Source organism: Misgurnus anguillicaudatus, chromosome 24 (assembly GCF_027580225.2).
Source record: "Misgurnus anguillicaudatus chromosome 24, ASM2758022v2, whole genome shotgun sequence".
Classification (NCBI taxonomy): domain Eukaryota; kingdom Metazoa; phylum Chordata; class Actinopteri; order Cypriniformes; family Cobitidae; genus Misgurnus; species Misgurnus anguillicaudatus.
This window is the reverse complement of record NC_073360.2, coordinates 21,978,744-21,992,656: the sequence shown is the minus strand read 5'-3', so window position 1 is coordinate 21,992,656 and position 13,913 is coordinate 21,978,744. Positions and strand designations below refer to the sequence as shown.

At 38.3% G+C, this 13,913-nt stretch overlaps 1 protein-coding gene across 1 annotated transcript; it reads right to left on the bottom strand.

The window, feature by feature from the left end:
* Positions 1-3,426: 3,426 nt before the first annotated feature.
* Positions 3,427-13,596, bottom strand: npat (nuclear protein, ataxia-telangiectasia locus). Its single transcript, XM_055196619.2, has 17 exons — positions 13,387-13,596; positions 12,947-13,065; positions 12,618-12,678; positions 12,440-12,518; positions 12,302-12,342; positions 11,928-12,128; positions 11,758-11,833; positions 11,213-11,339; positions 11,041-11,132; positions 10,860-10,941; positions 10,656-10,752; positions 10,471-10,575; positions 7,714-8,964; positions 7,097-7,206; positions 6,900-6,990; positions 3,871-5,156; positions 3,427-3,775 (listed from the first exon to the last, which is right to left on the bottom strand). Exons 1-17 carry the CDS (start codon positions 13,421-13,423, stop codon positions 3,695-3,697), a joined length of 3,936 nt encoding a protein of 1,311 aa, XP_055052594.2. The 5' UTR covers positions 13,424-13,596; the 3' UTR covers positions 3,427-3,694.
* Between the last annotated feature and the right edge of the window lie 317 nt (positions 13,597-13,913).

Genomic DNA, 13,913 nt, shown 5'->3' with positions numbered 1-13,913 from the left:
TCACTAGTGCCCCCGTTTGTCTAAAATGTGGGGTTTCTTTTACCTACAGTCCCCAAATGGCTCAGTAACAACATTAAATAGCCAACTGATATTTACCCACTTGATGCCCTTGCCCACCGTGCATCGTTTTCTCGGACACACCGTGTGGCGGTAAAAAAATGTGCGAGGGCCCGCCATTGCTGCTTGCAGCTATATTTATTATTTTTTTTATTTTTTTTTTCAACACTTGTGCTAATTTGGGAGCCTTAACATACTCGAAAAGTCTTGAAATTTGGCACACACGTCAGAGTCGCGTGCCACTAGGCTCATGCAAAGGCTGGAATACGGGCGTGGCAAGGGAGCTCTGTAGCGCCCCCTGTAATTCAAAAACAAACATTGGGGCACAGATCGGGCAAAAATGTACGCACATGTACGAGAGTTGGTACACATATAGATCTCATCGACCCGAACAACTTTCGCCCTCTAACATTTAAGCTCCGCCCAACAGGAAGTCGGCTATTTCGGATTGTTTAAAAAATGCATGCGGTGAACTTTTGAATACTCCTTCTAGGGGATTCATGGGATTGACACCAAATGTGGTGATCATGATGTCGAGACATTGTACTTGCTAAATTGCGAAGGGATTTTTGATATCTCGAACGGTTCTGCCATGGCGAAGCGACAAAGTCATGGCAAAATCAGAGAAACAGGAAGTGTCTAATATCTAAGGCAAAAAATGTCTTATTGTGATGACACGCGGGGTGTTTGTTCGTCCGAAGATTCCGATCGCATCAATGTGCCTATTGTGAGTCTCGGGTATAGCGCCACCACCAGGCGCCAGGAAGTGTGTCAGTCACAAAGGTGGATTTTTTTGACAGTTCCATCCGATGTTCTTTTAAATACTCCTTCTAGGATATTCATTCGATTGACACCAAAAGTGGTCAACATGATGCTGAGACATTGTAGATGATAAATTGCGAAGGGATTTTTGATATCTCGAATGCTGTTCCCATGGCAACGTGTCAAACTTTACTTTCATTTTAAAGGCATATTGAAGCCTTTCAGTTCCATGCAGTGAACTTTTAAATACTCCTTCTAGAATATTCATTCGATTGACACCAGAAGTGGTCAACATGATGCTGAGACATTGGAGATGCTAAATTGCGAAGGAATTTTTGACATCTCGAACGCTGTTCCCATGGCAACGCGTCAAACTTTACTTTTATTTAAGGCTTTTTTAAGGCTCTTGGCGTGTTTGGATTAACTTTAAATTTGGCACACACATCAGAGTTGTTGGCAGTTAAGTGTTGACAAAAAGGTCAGATAAAGGCGTGTCTATTTAGTGGCTGACTAGCCCCCCCCCCCACCCCCCCCCCCGTTTGTCTAAAATGTGGGGTTTCTTTTACCTACAGTCCCCAAATGGGTCAGTAACAACATTAAATAGCCCACTGATATTTACCCACTTGAGGCCCTTGCCCACCGTGCATCGTTTTCTCGGACGCACCGTGTAGCGGAAAAATAACGTGCGAGGGCCCGCCATCGCTGCTTGCAGCTATATTTATTTTTTTTTTTTTTTAAGTTATATTTTTGGGCCATTTTGCCTTTATTAGATAGACAGTGATTAAGGAGACGACAGGAAAGTATAGGGTGGAGAGAGGGGTATGGGATTGGCAAAGGACCTCGAGCCGGGATTCGAACTCGGGTTGCCAGAAGTGCGTCTGCACTGTGTGTCGGAGCACCGTCCACTACACCATCGGCTCCGACTAAAACCTTTTATTTTTACTTAAACACCAGTTAGGCACTTTTTCTTCAAACATTATTTTTTAGGAAACAAATGCCTTTTCCATCTGATAGGAAAAGAAAGAAAAGCAAAGTTGGTAAAACTTCCACGAGCTATACGATCTACCGTCCCGTGCCACTTAAGCAGTTGAGTTAATCATTACATGTGTCTTACATATCAAATAATGACATTTTAGCACGATATAAACATGCACACCTCTGCCAGCTACTGTAAACAATGACTGAAGCCTGTAGGAAACAGATGGTTCATTAACTGCATTTTAAAACGTAGGCCTAGTTTATTAACATAAAAAAACAAAGCAAATGTAAACTTGTTTTCCTCCCTTTACCGGGCAAGTTAGATAACTTTTAACTTAATTAAATAGTGTAAAAAAGCTGTGACTAGTGTTGTAGTTCTTGGAATCGACCGCATTTTTACTCTGTCTCAGACAAAGAGGACTCTGAATTTTATTTCAAAACCGGTCAAGACCACAACTGATGGCACATCACAAATTTATTTTTTATCATTAATTTTACGCAGTTTATTCAGGTTTGGCATATGATGTTGGCATTGTTTAAGTTTCTACCAATGACAATTTTTTTAATTTTATTACTAAAAACACCTGCATTGTGTTAAGTGGATGGTACGCCATGGAAAGACAGTTCAGATGAAATGGTTAAGTTGATTTCAGCTCTTTAGTATTTGTTCACTTTTATTTGCTTATAGACAAAGATAAATTCCCACATATCTGCAATGCCTTTGATTATTTTATCAACTTCTCTAATGGCACACATACACGCACAAACAAGAAGTGCCTAATCATATGCACATATTTACATTTTATCATAAGTGTTTTAATGCAGTGACTCGCACTGGTCTTGTCTCGGTCTCGGCATGTCTTGGTCTCGGTCATGACTTGGTCTCGGTTTAGGTGGTCTTGACTACAACACTAGCGGTTACTATATTACATCCCAAGAAATATAACCAAAATTTAAACAACTGGATCACAAAGGATCTGGCTCATTAATCTCGTTGGTCTGATATCAGTTCAGGTGATGATAAAGATTTATTGCATTTACATTCTTGGTATATGCTTCGTTGCATGTAAAATTTCCAAATCCTTACATATAACTGAGGTTGAGTTAAATCGTCAACAAAATATATTTTTTTAGCTCTAATAACACAACTTAAGTTTTGTGACTTTTATCCGGTTCCATTTATACTTTGTTTCTTCCCCTGTAGCTTAAATGTTGCGCTGTGTGCTTTGACGTGAAAACAAAACTGCCGACTGACTGCTTTGTTTATTTCTGCTGTGTGATAGGCTGTTAGTTTTATCCATATCAAGTAAAAACGTCCAGAGTAAATCATAGTTATCAACGTAAATCTAATTGCAACCCGCTTTTATCGCTCAGCATATGCTCAAGCTTTTAATATAATTTGTATAGCAAAAACCTAGTAAACTGCCAAGTGTATTAGTCTTAAGTGCACAACTGACTAAAATACAATAATCATTAAATCAAACATTGATTTATTAAAATAAGTCATAAAATATAAAGGACATATAGAGGAATCTTGTTTAACTCCAGTCTTCTTGTAAAGCAATGCCCCCTAGAGGTGAGCAACAGAGAGTCATCTCTTGAAACCAAAAAATAATCACATGGTGCATCTGAGAGAATATAAAAGTAATAGTTTTAATGTAGCAGCTGAACTCACACTCTCACACAGTCAAAATAACAGTTTATCCTAAATTATCTCTTTTTTTTGTTTGTTTTGAAGAGTGCTAAATTGATCTTGGCCTGTTTATCATACTGCAAGGTGAAACTTTCAGTATGAATATGATTACTAGGCTAATACGGAGTATATATACAATATTTCACATTATGAACACATGGCTCGATACGTCCCTGAAATGCATGCGGCTGTTCTTTAGCGTCATTATTCATCATAGTGCAGAGATGACAGGAATTTATCCACATCCAGGTCATCTGGAAAAGAGTCTAACAGTTTCTTCTGTTTCTGTAAAAAAAACAATACCAACATAAATAGTAATGCCTACTGACAATTTTTGGAAAGTGCACAAATAATAAAAGAGCTTTATAATATGTGCCCACCTTAGATTTCTTTTTACTACCCGAGGAGCCAGAAAGCTGTAGCTCTTTTTTTGCTGGAGGACTGGTTTCAATGTGCTTTCGTTTCTTGCTTTTAGGAGTGGAAGATTTCCCAGCGCTGGCCTCTTCTTGACGCAAACTGTCTTTCAGTGGACCTCCCGTCCTGGCAGCTCGTGACAAAATCATGAGCGTATGGGCGGCCATGTTGATGCTGTTCTCACTGCCCGCCTCACTGGCAGGACTGCAAGAGGGAATGATATCTGGTGTGGCAGGTGGGGGGAGGTTCTTCGGTGTGCTTTCACCCTCCCGCACGTGCCTCACCCGAGACGGGGTTCTCAACCCATCCATCTTCTCCTCCTGTATACATACTGGTCCAGGTGTTCTTGGGAGCAAGAGATCTGGACAGCTAGATGATCCTTGTCTTTTCAATGGAGTTGCCACAGGAGCCTGACCCTGTATGTCATGAAGCATCTCAGCCGCCTGTTTAGTCAGAGGGCTCGTCTTGCACAACATTTTACTGGAATTGCTCAATATTGGCGTTGCAGGTTTTACCGTAGAAACCGTAAGGTCCTCCGAGGGCCGTGTAGCTGTTGGACGCTGCTCTTTTTGATTGCTTTCCAATTCGTTTTCCTTGTTTGCAGTGATACCTGGAGAGTCCTGTAATGTTTTGTCTGCTGGTTTTGACACTTTTGCTTCTTCCAGTGAACTGGTTTTTGCGTTGCCTGCTGGTTTAGGTTTTTGCACTTGAGCAGGTGATTTTGCACTCTGTGAAACCGCTCCACCGTCATCCTTGTTTGATAGTTGTGATTTTTTTTGTGATTGTAATCTTACTAAAGACTCAGGCTCGTTGGGAGTTTTGTTGGAAGATCTGTTGCTTGTAGCGGTTAGATCCGTTCTCTTTTCAGTCCTTTTACTTTTCTGGGTTTCTATTTGTTGCTGAGGAACGGCAGCTTTTTCAGAGTCCCTTTTAGCTGCATTGTGATTTACTTCAGGCAGTCTGATCGGTTCGATCCTTCTTTTGACGTTGTCGGAATTTAAGTGCTGCTTTGGTTCGGTCCGTTTGTTATCCTTATGAACTTGTTGTGTTGGAGAAGATGAAATGGTGGATGTGAGTGTGGTTGTCTGTGTTGAACTCTGACCAGCTGTAGTGTTTTCGGGTGTGACGTCAAAGCGCAGTATCCTCCGATGGCTGGGGCTCATGCCACTGGCATCCTTTTGCTGGTCGGAGATCTGAGAGGTCTGAGGAAGCCCTTTTGATACCTGGCCAGGTCCAGATTTGCAGATTTTGACTGAAATTCAGAAAAGCATTTCAAATCAATTACTAAATACACAATTGCATAATACACAAACAAATATATTACAATAAGATTAACCTCCAGAGAAACAAATATGCACTCATCATATCTTCATATTGTTTCATATTTTCATAACATGAAACAATATAGTTTGCAATATCCAGTCCCTCCAGAAAAACGTGATCATGAGATTGCATGATTCAATGCATAATCAGCCAAAGTCCGCATATTTATGCGTGGGCTGCATTTTTTTCAAATACGCCGCACTTTCACAGCATAAATTGCAGATTTTTATGCAAAATATGCTGGGCTTGCATGATTTCATAATCCCTGCATTTTCGTAGCAAAAATCACATATGGGTGATTCTCGCAAATTAGACTTATGAGGTGTCAGGAAATATTGTGATAAAAAAAGTAAATGCAAAGTAAGAGTATCAAAAATAAGAAGCATTCAGTTACAAACATCTCTTCATGTTCTATTTTGCACATGATTTCAAATGACATCATAAACACAAACAAAAAAAATTCACATTTAAGAAGAACATTTTCATTACCGCAACGTGTCCATGACTGTATTTGGGTTCTTTGACATGGAAATATTTATAATTAAAAATCTAAAAAATAAAAAGCTTCAGTGCATGTTATACTATAAACATTTACAGTAAAGAAACATGTGCTATTTGGTGATCATTGGTAAATAGAGACAATAATAAGGAATATAAATGTGTCCTAGAAAAATTTTCTCATCCTCCGCAACAATTTTCAATCATTGTTTAAGCTCTCAAGGAACTAACTTTTTTTTTTATTGTTGGAAGGGACATAATTTACTGTGACACTAAGATGGCTACCAGGTAAGCAGTTCTTATTTTTCTCTCCAGATAAAATTTTGTTTGTCATAGTATCTAGACAACTTTTTAGTTCTCATTACCGAGTTTGTAAATGCATATATTTAATGTACTATCATGTTCCGGTACTGATAATTTTTTATAAAATCTAAAAAAATGTAAATAATTCTATAGGAAATATTTTTTAAATCCTCTAAAAATAATGATTATAGTAAGTTCAGACCTTAATCTTATATGTGCAAAAAAAAATTGGTTTCAACGGCTTTTAAAAAAAATCTGATGCTGGACACCTTTTAAGTCTGGATTTCGTGAGAATCACCCATACATATCTTAGCATAAAGTTGAAAATGTTGCATTTACTTCACACAAGCGCAGCCATGTCCCCTGTTGCCATTTGAACGTTATGAAATGACGTGAACATCATTGAAAAGCTGCATGCTGTTTTCAGTTAAGACATCATAGACACAGATACTAGTCTGGCACAAGGCTTAAGCCCTGTCCAGGAAACTATTTAACTATTATATAGTTTGATATGACCCTCCATTGCAATAGAGGCTCTGCCAGAAATGTACACTGCGGTCAGATGTAAGCTTTCGACATTTTAAGCTTTTCGCTGTGCAACTGTATATTTTCAAACAGGGAGGAAAACATTATTTAATTATGTTAATTATGACATCTCACATGAGGATTAGACTTGCACGTAAACATTTATTCCACAGTAGAAAATACATAGTTATCATACATCGCCAATTTGGCCAATATCTCCCAGCCTAAAGCAGCACTAACTAAAAATCTGTTTGCGGTGCAGAAATCATACAATTTGCCTTTAAGATGTACCAAATAAAGTAAAAAATTTAAACATCCAGATGAATAAAAGAAAAAAATGTCTTACCCATGTCAGTGTTTTCTTTGGGTACCAGTTTAGGTTGAGATGTTACTTTAGGAGGTTGCCTTACAGCGGTTGAACACGGCAAAGACACCATCTGTATAAATAAATATGTACACATATTAAAAAAGTGATATATAAAATTCATTTGTTTTGTTAAAGTTTTAAGGATGGGTACACTAAGAAAAGGACTACGTTTTAACCTGATTGGGAAGGACCGTGAGTTTTCCAGTGTTTTGGCCCACAACAGACACAGGAACCATTACATTTTGTAGCAAGGACTGAACTGGTGAGGATATAATGATAGTGGACCCTAAAAAGAAAATGTATTTGAAACAGAAATATAATTCAAAGTCACAGAGGAAGACTCACGTAATGAGTGCCTTAAAGGATTAGTCCAAAAATCCAGATAATTAACTTATACATCATCTGTGACTTCTTGATATGATGACATATTATGTGAGGTCGCGCTGGAGCGTCACTGGACAATTTTTCTTGTCAAAAATGACAATCGTTTCACTAGATAAGACCCTTATGCCTTGTTTGAGATTGTTTAGAGTCCTTTGAAACTGAAATTTTAAAACTGTTTAGTGTTGGGGTCCATTAAAATGAGAAAAATCCTGGAATGTTTTCCTCAAAAAAACATAAATTTCTTCTCGACTGAACAAAGAAATACATCAACATTTTGGGTGACATGGTGGTGAGTAAATTATCTGGATTTAAAAAAAATGGACTAATCCTTTAACATAACTAAACTAAACTAAACATTAATCTAATATAGAGGTATACAATGTCTTATATAATCAGACTCTTTACTCACCAGGCGAATAGGTCTGAGAGATATTTTGACCCACAGACACAACTGTCCTTTGACGAGGAGGTGTCGCTACCACATTTGGGATAGATGACACCGTCCCTTGAGGCATGTTACTCGACAGCAACACTACATTTGATCGTTGCTCTGCAGTGGCTGGATCAGTCACGACAAAATAACTGCCTGAAGACGGGTTAGCAGGCAACAGCTGAATGAAACCGGTTTCGTGACCTGTGGAACGTGCAACCGTAGTCTGTGCATTGCTCAGAAAGTTCCTTGTCGGTGTTCCGAACGTTCCAACACCCTCCACCCCTTGTAAGCTGCTAACAGCCTGCACCGTTTCCTCCTGCGTTATCACCGCGGAGGCCGTGGGCAGGGTCTTGGCAGGAGATTTGGCAGGAGATGATAGGTAGATGGTGGGAAGTCTGTCACCGGTAATGCTGGAGACAGCCTGGTTTAGCGCCGCATCAGTAGATTGCTCATTTTGTTCATCACTAATTATGATTTTCAGAGACACAACTTTATTGGGATCAGTCTCCTTAGCCTGGGTGTCAGAAACGCATGTTGAGGCAGGCGGTGCAACGGTGGTGGCACATAAAGCAAGGGCTAACGGGTTTACTAAACCTGCTGTAGGTGCAACACACCTTAAACCGCACACCTGAGTTTCTTTGTAGGTTGAGTCTGTCTGCTGTGTGTAGGAAGGGGTTGTTTTGTTTAAGGAGTGCGGAGAAGCCTCACCAGACACATTCTGTCCAGGATTTTCGATTAAAATCCCAGTCTCCTTAACAGATGCAATGGAAACTGGTTGCGGTGGTTCATTCGACACTGGGACTTGATTAATTTGATCACTGCGGCTGTTGATATTCATAGAGTTCTCCTGAGATACCAGCAATGGATTCTGAATATTCACAGGAGTCTCGGAGGATTCATTTTGTGGATCATCCATCTCCATGGCAACTGTTTCCTCTGGGAAAGAGGAGCTTGAGACGGTTTGGTCAGGTGGACGGGAATCCACTTTATTGTTCGACTTTGTGGCACCTCTTGTATGGGCATTGGTAGATACTCTGGACCTGATCAGCCCTCTTTTTGAGGGTGTGGGTGCTCGTCCAGTGGCTGTTTGTGTGTGTGAAGCAGTGGAAGAAGATTTAGACACACTATGACAGGCCAGTGATTTCTTTTTGCTTTTTGACTCCGAAGTGATCTGGCTGTTTCCTACGCTACTTTCTCCCAGTGATGTGGTATCCTCCTGTCCGGTGCCTTGTAGTAAACAAAAATAATAAAATCATTAAAATCAAAATTAACATTACATTGTTTCGCAAACATACATGACATGGCAACACATGATAAAAGGCATCTTTTCTTTGTTTATCAGAGTCTTCATCCTAACCAACCACAACGCACACAATGCACATCAGTTGATATTGGTGTGACGTTGCAGCTGACAGCTCCACCCACACAGAGATATCACTCAATGAACATTCTGTGCATCATGAATATTAATAATTAAACATGCATGAGGAAAGATTGATTATAAAAGTTTTGGAAAGCCATAAAAAGCATGACATTTGGTGCAGCATCACATAATTAATGAGAACGGATGATATCAAGTGTCTCTCTGTATGTGTACACACTTTAGCCGCAACACAAGAGGGTGTGCTAACAAAATAACTTGTTCAAGCATGTGACCGGCCAAGAAGAAAAAAAAGGAAGAACCAACCCAACACCCCATGCAAAACCAATATGCACACAATGACACATGTACAAATGTACAAACCATTAGAATTATTGAATTATGATTGGCAATTTTAGACTATAAATTCAACATTTTAGCAATTTACTAGTAACCTAAACGTTTTATTTAATGTGCTGATAAAAGTTGTCACAAGTGGCATCCCCTCACAACTTCAATTCTGCAATTATTAATTTATGATTAATCTGTACACGTAAAACTGAAAAATACTGTGGGCTCCACTAATTCATACAGCACTGACAACATTAATTCATATGTATTAACAGTATATTTGATGCAATATTTTTTTACATATTTACATTTATGTATTTACAGTAGTGTAACCAAACCGCTTATGGGTTACAAACATCCCTCAAAATATCTTTCTTCCGTGTTCATCAGAAAAAATAAATGTTTCACAGTAAAATGATGTAAATGATGACAGAATTTTCATTTTTGGGTGAACCCTTTAATTCGCAAAAAAGGTTTATACAATCACTTTTGGTGGCTTTGACTTATGCGAAAAAGAGTAAATGTGAATAATGGGATATGGAAATGCATAAATTCTGACGTATCAAACATTAAATCGGTGAAAAGGGGGCGGGACAAAAACCACAACTACCAAACTGGTGAATCATACAAGGACTGATAAACAAAATAGCAGCATCACACCAAGCCAAAGCGCTTAGCAAATAAAATGCTGAATCCACCTGGCATGTTGAACTGCTTTGAATGTCAGGGATCCATATTGGATGAAAGCACACGTCTTACAAATGCATGCACAGACAAGTCATCCCACAGAGGTCAGAAAATCGAAAAATCACATCCCTGCATGTTCTCAGTAGCTGTATTTTCAGCCACAGTCCTTTAAATGTGGATAGAAATATTACTATATCTTAATGCATCGCATTGTCACAATGTTAGGATGGGGTTTGTAAATACTTTATTTTTCATTTGTTTATTATTTTTTGTAAAAAAGAAATTATTAGCATCTAAATTGATCAATGTCCTTAAGATGTTAAGTCATATATCACCTGTCTCTGAGGCACTGTCAATGTGGTCGGTCTCATCACTCTCCTGTGCACTAGTGATCAAACTGCCATCCGCCTGTTCACTGCCTTCACCCGTTTTGCTTTTCCCTTAAAAAAAAAAAAAAAACTTTATGTAGAAAACAATAAATCACAAAAAGGACTTTATTTGATCTACAACCTAAACCTACCACAATCGAAGAGGTCAAAGAGCGCCTGAAACGCAGGGTCTGACTCAGTCTGTGTCAGTATGTCTTGGATGGCATCATCCGTCATATGAATTTCTCCCTGAAAACAAATTTACAATGTTGTGTTAGGGGTATTAAGTTTAATACATGAAACAAGGTTGTCAAGATTTTAACACGCACATAAACAAACATTAAAAATAAACACACCTGGAGGCCCAGGATTTCATCGATCGACTGTTCTTGTTCCGCTGTTGTGCAGACAGCTTTTGATGTTTGAGGACTATTCTCACTTAAAATAATCATACAAAATGATAAACTTAACTATCATATAGTTTCCTAGTTTAACGGTTATTTAAGTGGTTGATTGACTGTTAAGAAATCTATTTACCTTCCCAAGATTTTGTTGATGTTTTCAGCCAGTTTTTCTTGTAAGGATCTATCATTAAGAATTTTTTCTCTGGCATTTTCTATGACTATTTGCTACAGAAAGAAAATTGACACGATCTTTAAATTATACGGGAGCATAAAAATGACCAACTTAGAAGAGACTTGGCACTTACAGATAAGTTTTCCGCCATGTTTTCTTCACTAGGGGTTTCCACAACAAGAGTGCTGCTAGACACTAATGTGGTTCGACTGGTCCCAGTGCTGCCCAACTGACCGCCTCCCCTCCGCCTCGGTGAATCACTACAACATAAAAATTCACTGTTTAGAATGAATGGTTATTGATACAAACTATCTGTCCATGTCTAACTATATGTCTGTGACAATTCCCTGAGGAATAAAGGAGGAAATTACATAAAGGCAGAAGTATGGTCCATTTTTACGTATATGCGAGGGTCTGTGTACAGGCGTACTGTATGTGCACTGCTGGATTTTTGAAACCCACCGTACATTGTATGCACGTACAGGACAATGTAGTATATAGCCCAGGAGATACGTTGCATTTTGTTCCAATGCGCATGCGTCAAACATCTGTGTACACGTACAAGTCAAATAAACTGTGCTTTACAAGGCTGTGCTTTCGACCGTGCACGCATGTTCACGTACACGTAATAAACATACAGGGTAACATTTCCACTGACAGCAACACTGCAAGTCTTACCATTTTCTGCGTGCAGGGGACAAAGGTCCTGGATTCAGTCTGTGATCAGGCACTAATATCTGCAATGGCGACTCGCCTATAAAGGTGCAAGATTTCAGAGTCTAAAGATTGCACTTACAATTATTACATAGAAATCAAATAGAGATTCAATTACGAAATTTAGGACTCGCCTGGCTGGCTAAGGCAGAGAGTGGAGGGTCTGGTAAGCTGAGATGTATAAGACACTGGTGTGGAATGTCCCAGCATCCCTTGAGGGGTTGACACAGAGCTGGGGACACACTGGCCTGTCACACTGGGAGTTATTGGAGACTGAAACACGGCGAGCGGTCTCTGCTGGCGTGCCATGTACTGAATACTATTCTTGGTGCGCACTTTAAATGATTAAAAACACAAATAAGGATAAATGTATTTTAGCTATTAGCACTTGTTATTTGTGTGTTTAGGCTGTCATTATTTTTTATTATTACTTCCTATTTGGTTAATTTTCCTAAATTTATGTTTTTAACACACACCTCTTTAAAATTAAGTGTTTAAAAAAGCTTACATCGCTGATTCTGTTGGATAGCTGGAGAGTTTTGCAAAGACCTGCAAACAATAAAGCATGGTTTTAATAAAGATGGCTTTATTTTAAAGCTAAAACATTTAAAGCATGTAGTGTAAAAGTGTAAATAAATGCATTTACTTGATTTGGTTGAGCGTGAAGTCAAGCTTTTTCCATAAGGATGTCAACACAATCGGTATTTGATTTTCTTGACTTGTTTCTGCAGCAGAAATGCATTATAATGTTATTTTACGTTCATTACAATTCTGCATTATAATGTAAAGTTACTTGTATTTTACTGTCTCTGTATGGCACTTACCTTTAGCTTTAATGGCAACATATTCGTTTAATATCGTGATCAGGTTTTTCCCAAAAAGAGACTGGTAAAGAAAAATACACACATGAATACAACAACGAAGTAGTAACTATAATAAAAACAAGAAGGACAGAAGTAACACATATTACAATTAATATTACAGAGAGCATAAATATTATTCAATAAATCCACTGAATCCATTATATCTCTTCGGTTATAAGTTAAAACAGCCTTCCTTTTTAATACACTTCAGTGATTCAGTTATTCACAAAGTGCTCCTGCTGCTTTAAGTAAACTATCATTTCTATATATCTATTATGAAGTGCACATACAAACACGCAGGCAGGGATGACTCCGTCCTCTGAACTATGCTCTGCATACTCCTTCAGGTTTGGGCTTTCAAAAATTAAGGCTCGACTTGTAGCAGTGAGACCTTCTTGTTGCAGATAACCTAAATTCATAGACAGTAACGAATGATTTCAGATTTACATACACTTACAGTACAGTAAAGTACAGTAGTACAGTACGTTAGCACTTAAATCCAGCAGGTAACGTTACATCCGATCACTTTGACATTACGTTACACTCCTCATTTTTTCAGTTTAGACGTATTTATGAGACAGGTGTCTTGTAAGTTAATGGTCTACAAAATTAGGACTACAAAGCAGTTTATGACAGACATCACATAACTAACGTTACATGTCTATGTTTTATAGACTATTAGCTCGCTAGCTGCTGGAGAAAATAAAAACAAGAGTCTGAAAAGCGTTACCTAGGACAAGTCTGGCGACGTCAGACGGAAGCAACATATTTCTATGTTATCCGTTGTGACCAAATCTACTGCATTTGATCTGTAAAGATAAAGTTCTAATTTAGTCCATAATTTGTCAGAGCCGTTAAAATATTGCAGATTGTTTCAATCTCACATCCATCGCAACAGCGAAAAGGCGCGGAAATTCTCTTCCTCTAACCCGGATATTGTTTACGTAATACGCGAGAGGAAATGAAGGGAAATGTAGTTTTTTTCCTAAGGACTGTAGATAACGTTTTTTTCCCAATAAAAGCTACTTTCCAATAACATTAATTGTTAATGCTGTTAAACAAATGATAATAAATAGAATATTAAGCATTAACTCAAATTGAAACGAAAAAGTCACATATTTTCTTTTTAAAAATAAAATGGTATGACCAAATGCATGTAACGTTATATTTTAATGAATAAATACGTATACTTTCGCCTCTGTCACTCACAATTATTCATACTCCTACTTTGGTCTGTACATATACATATATATTACA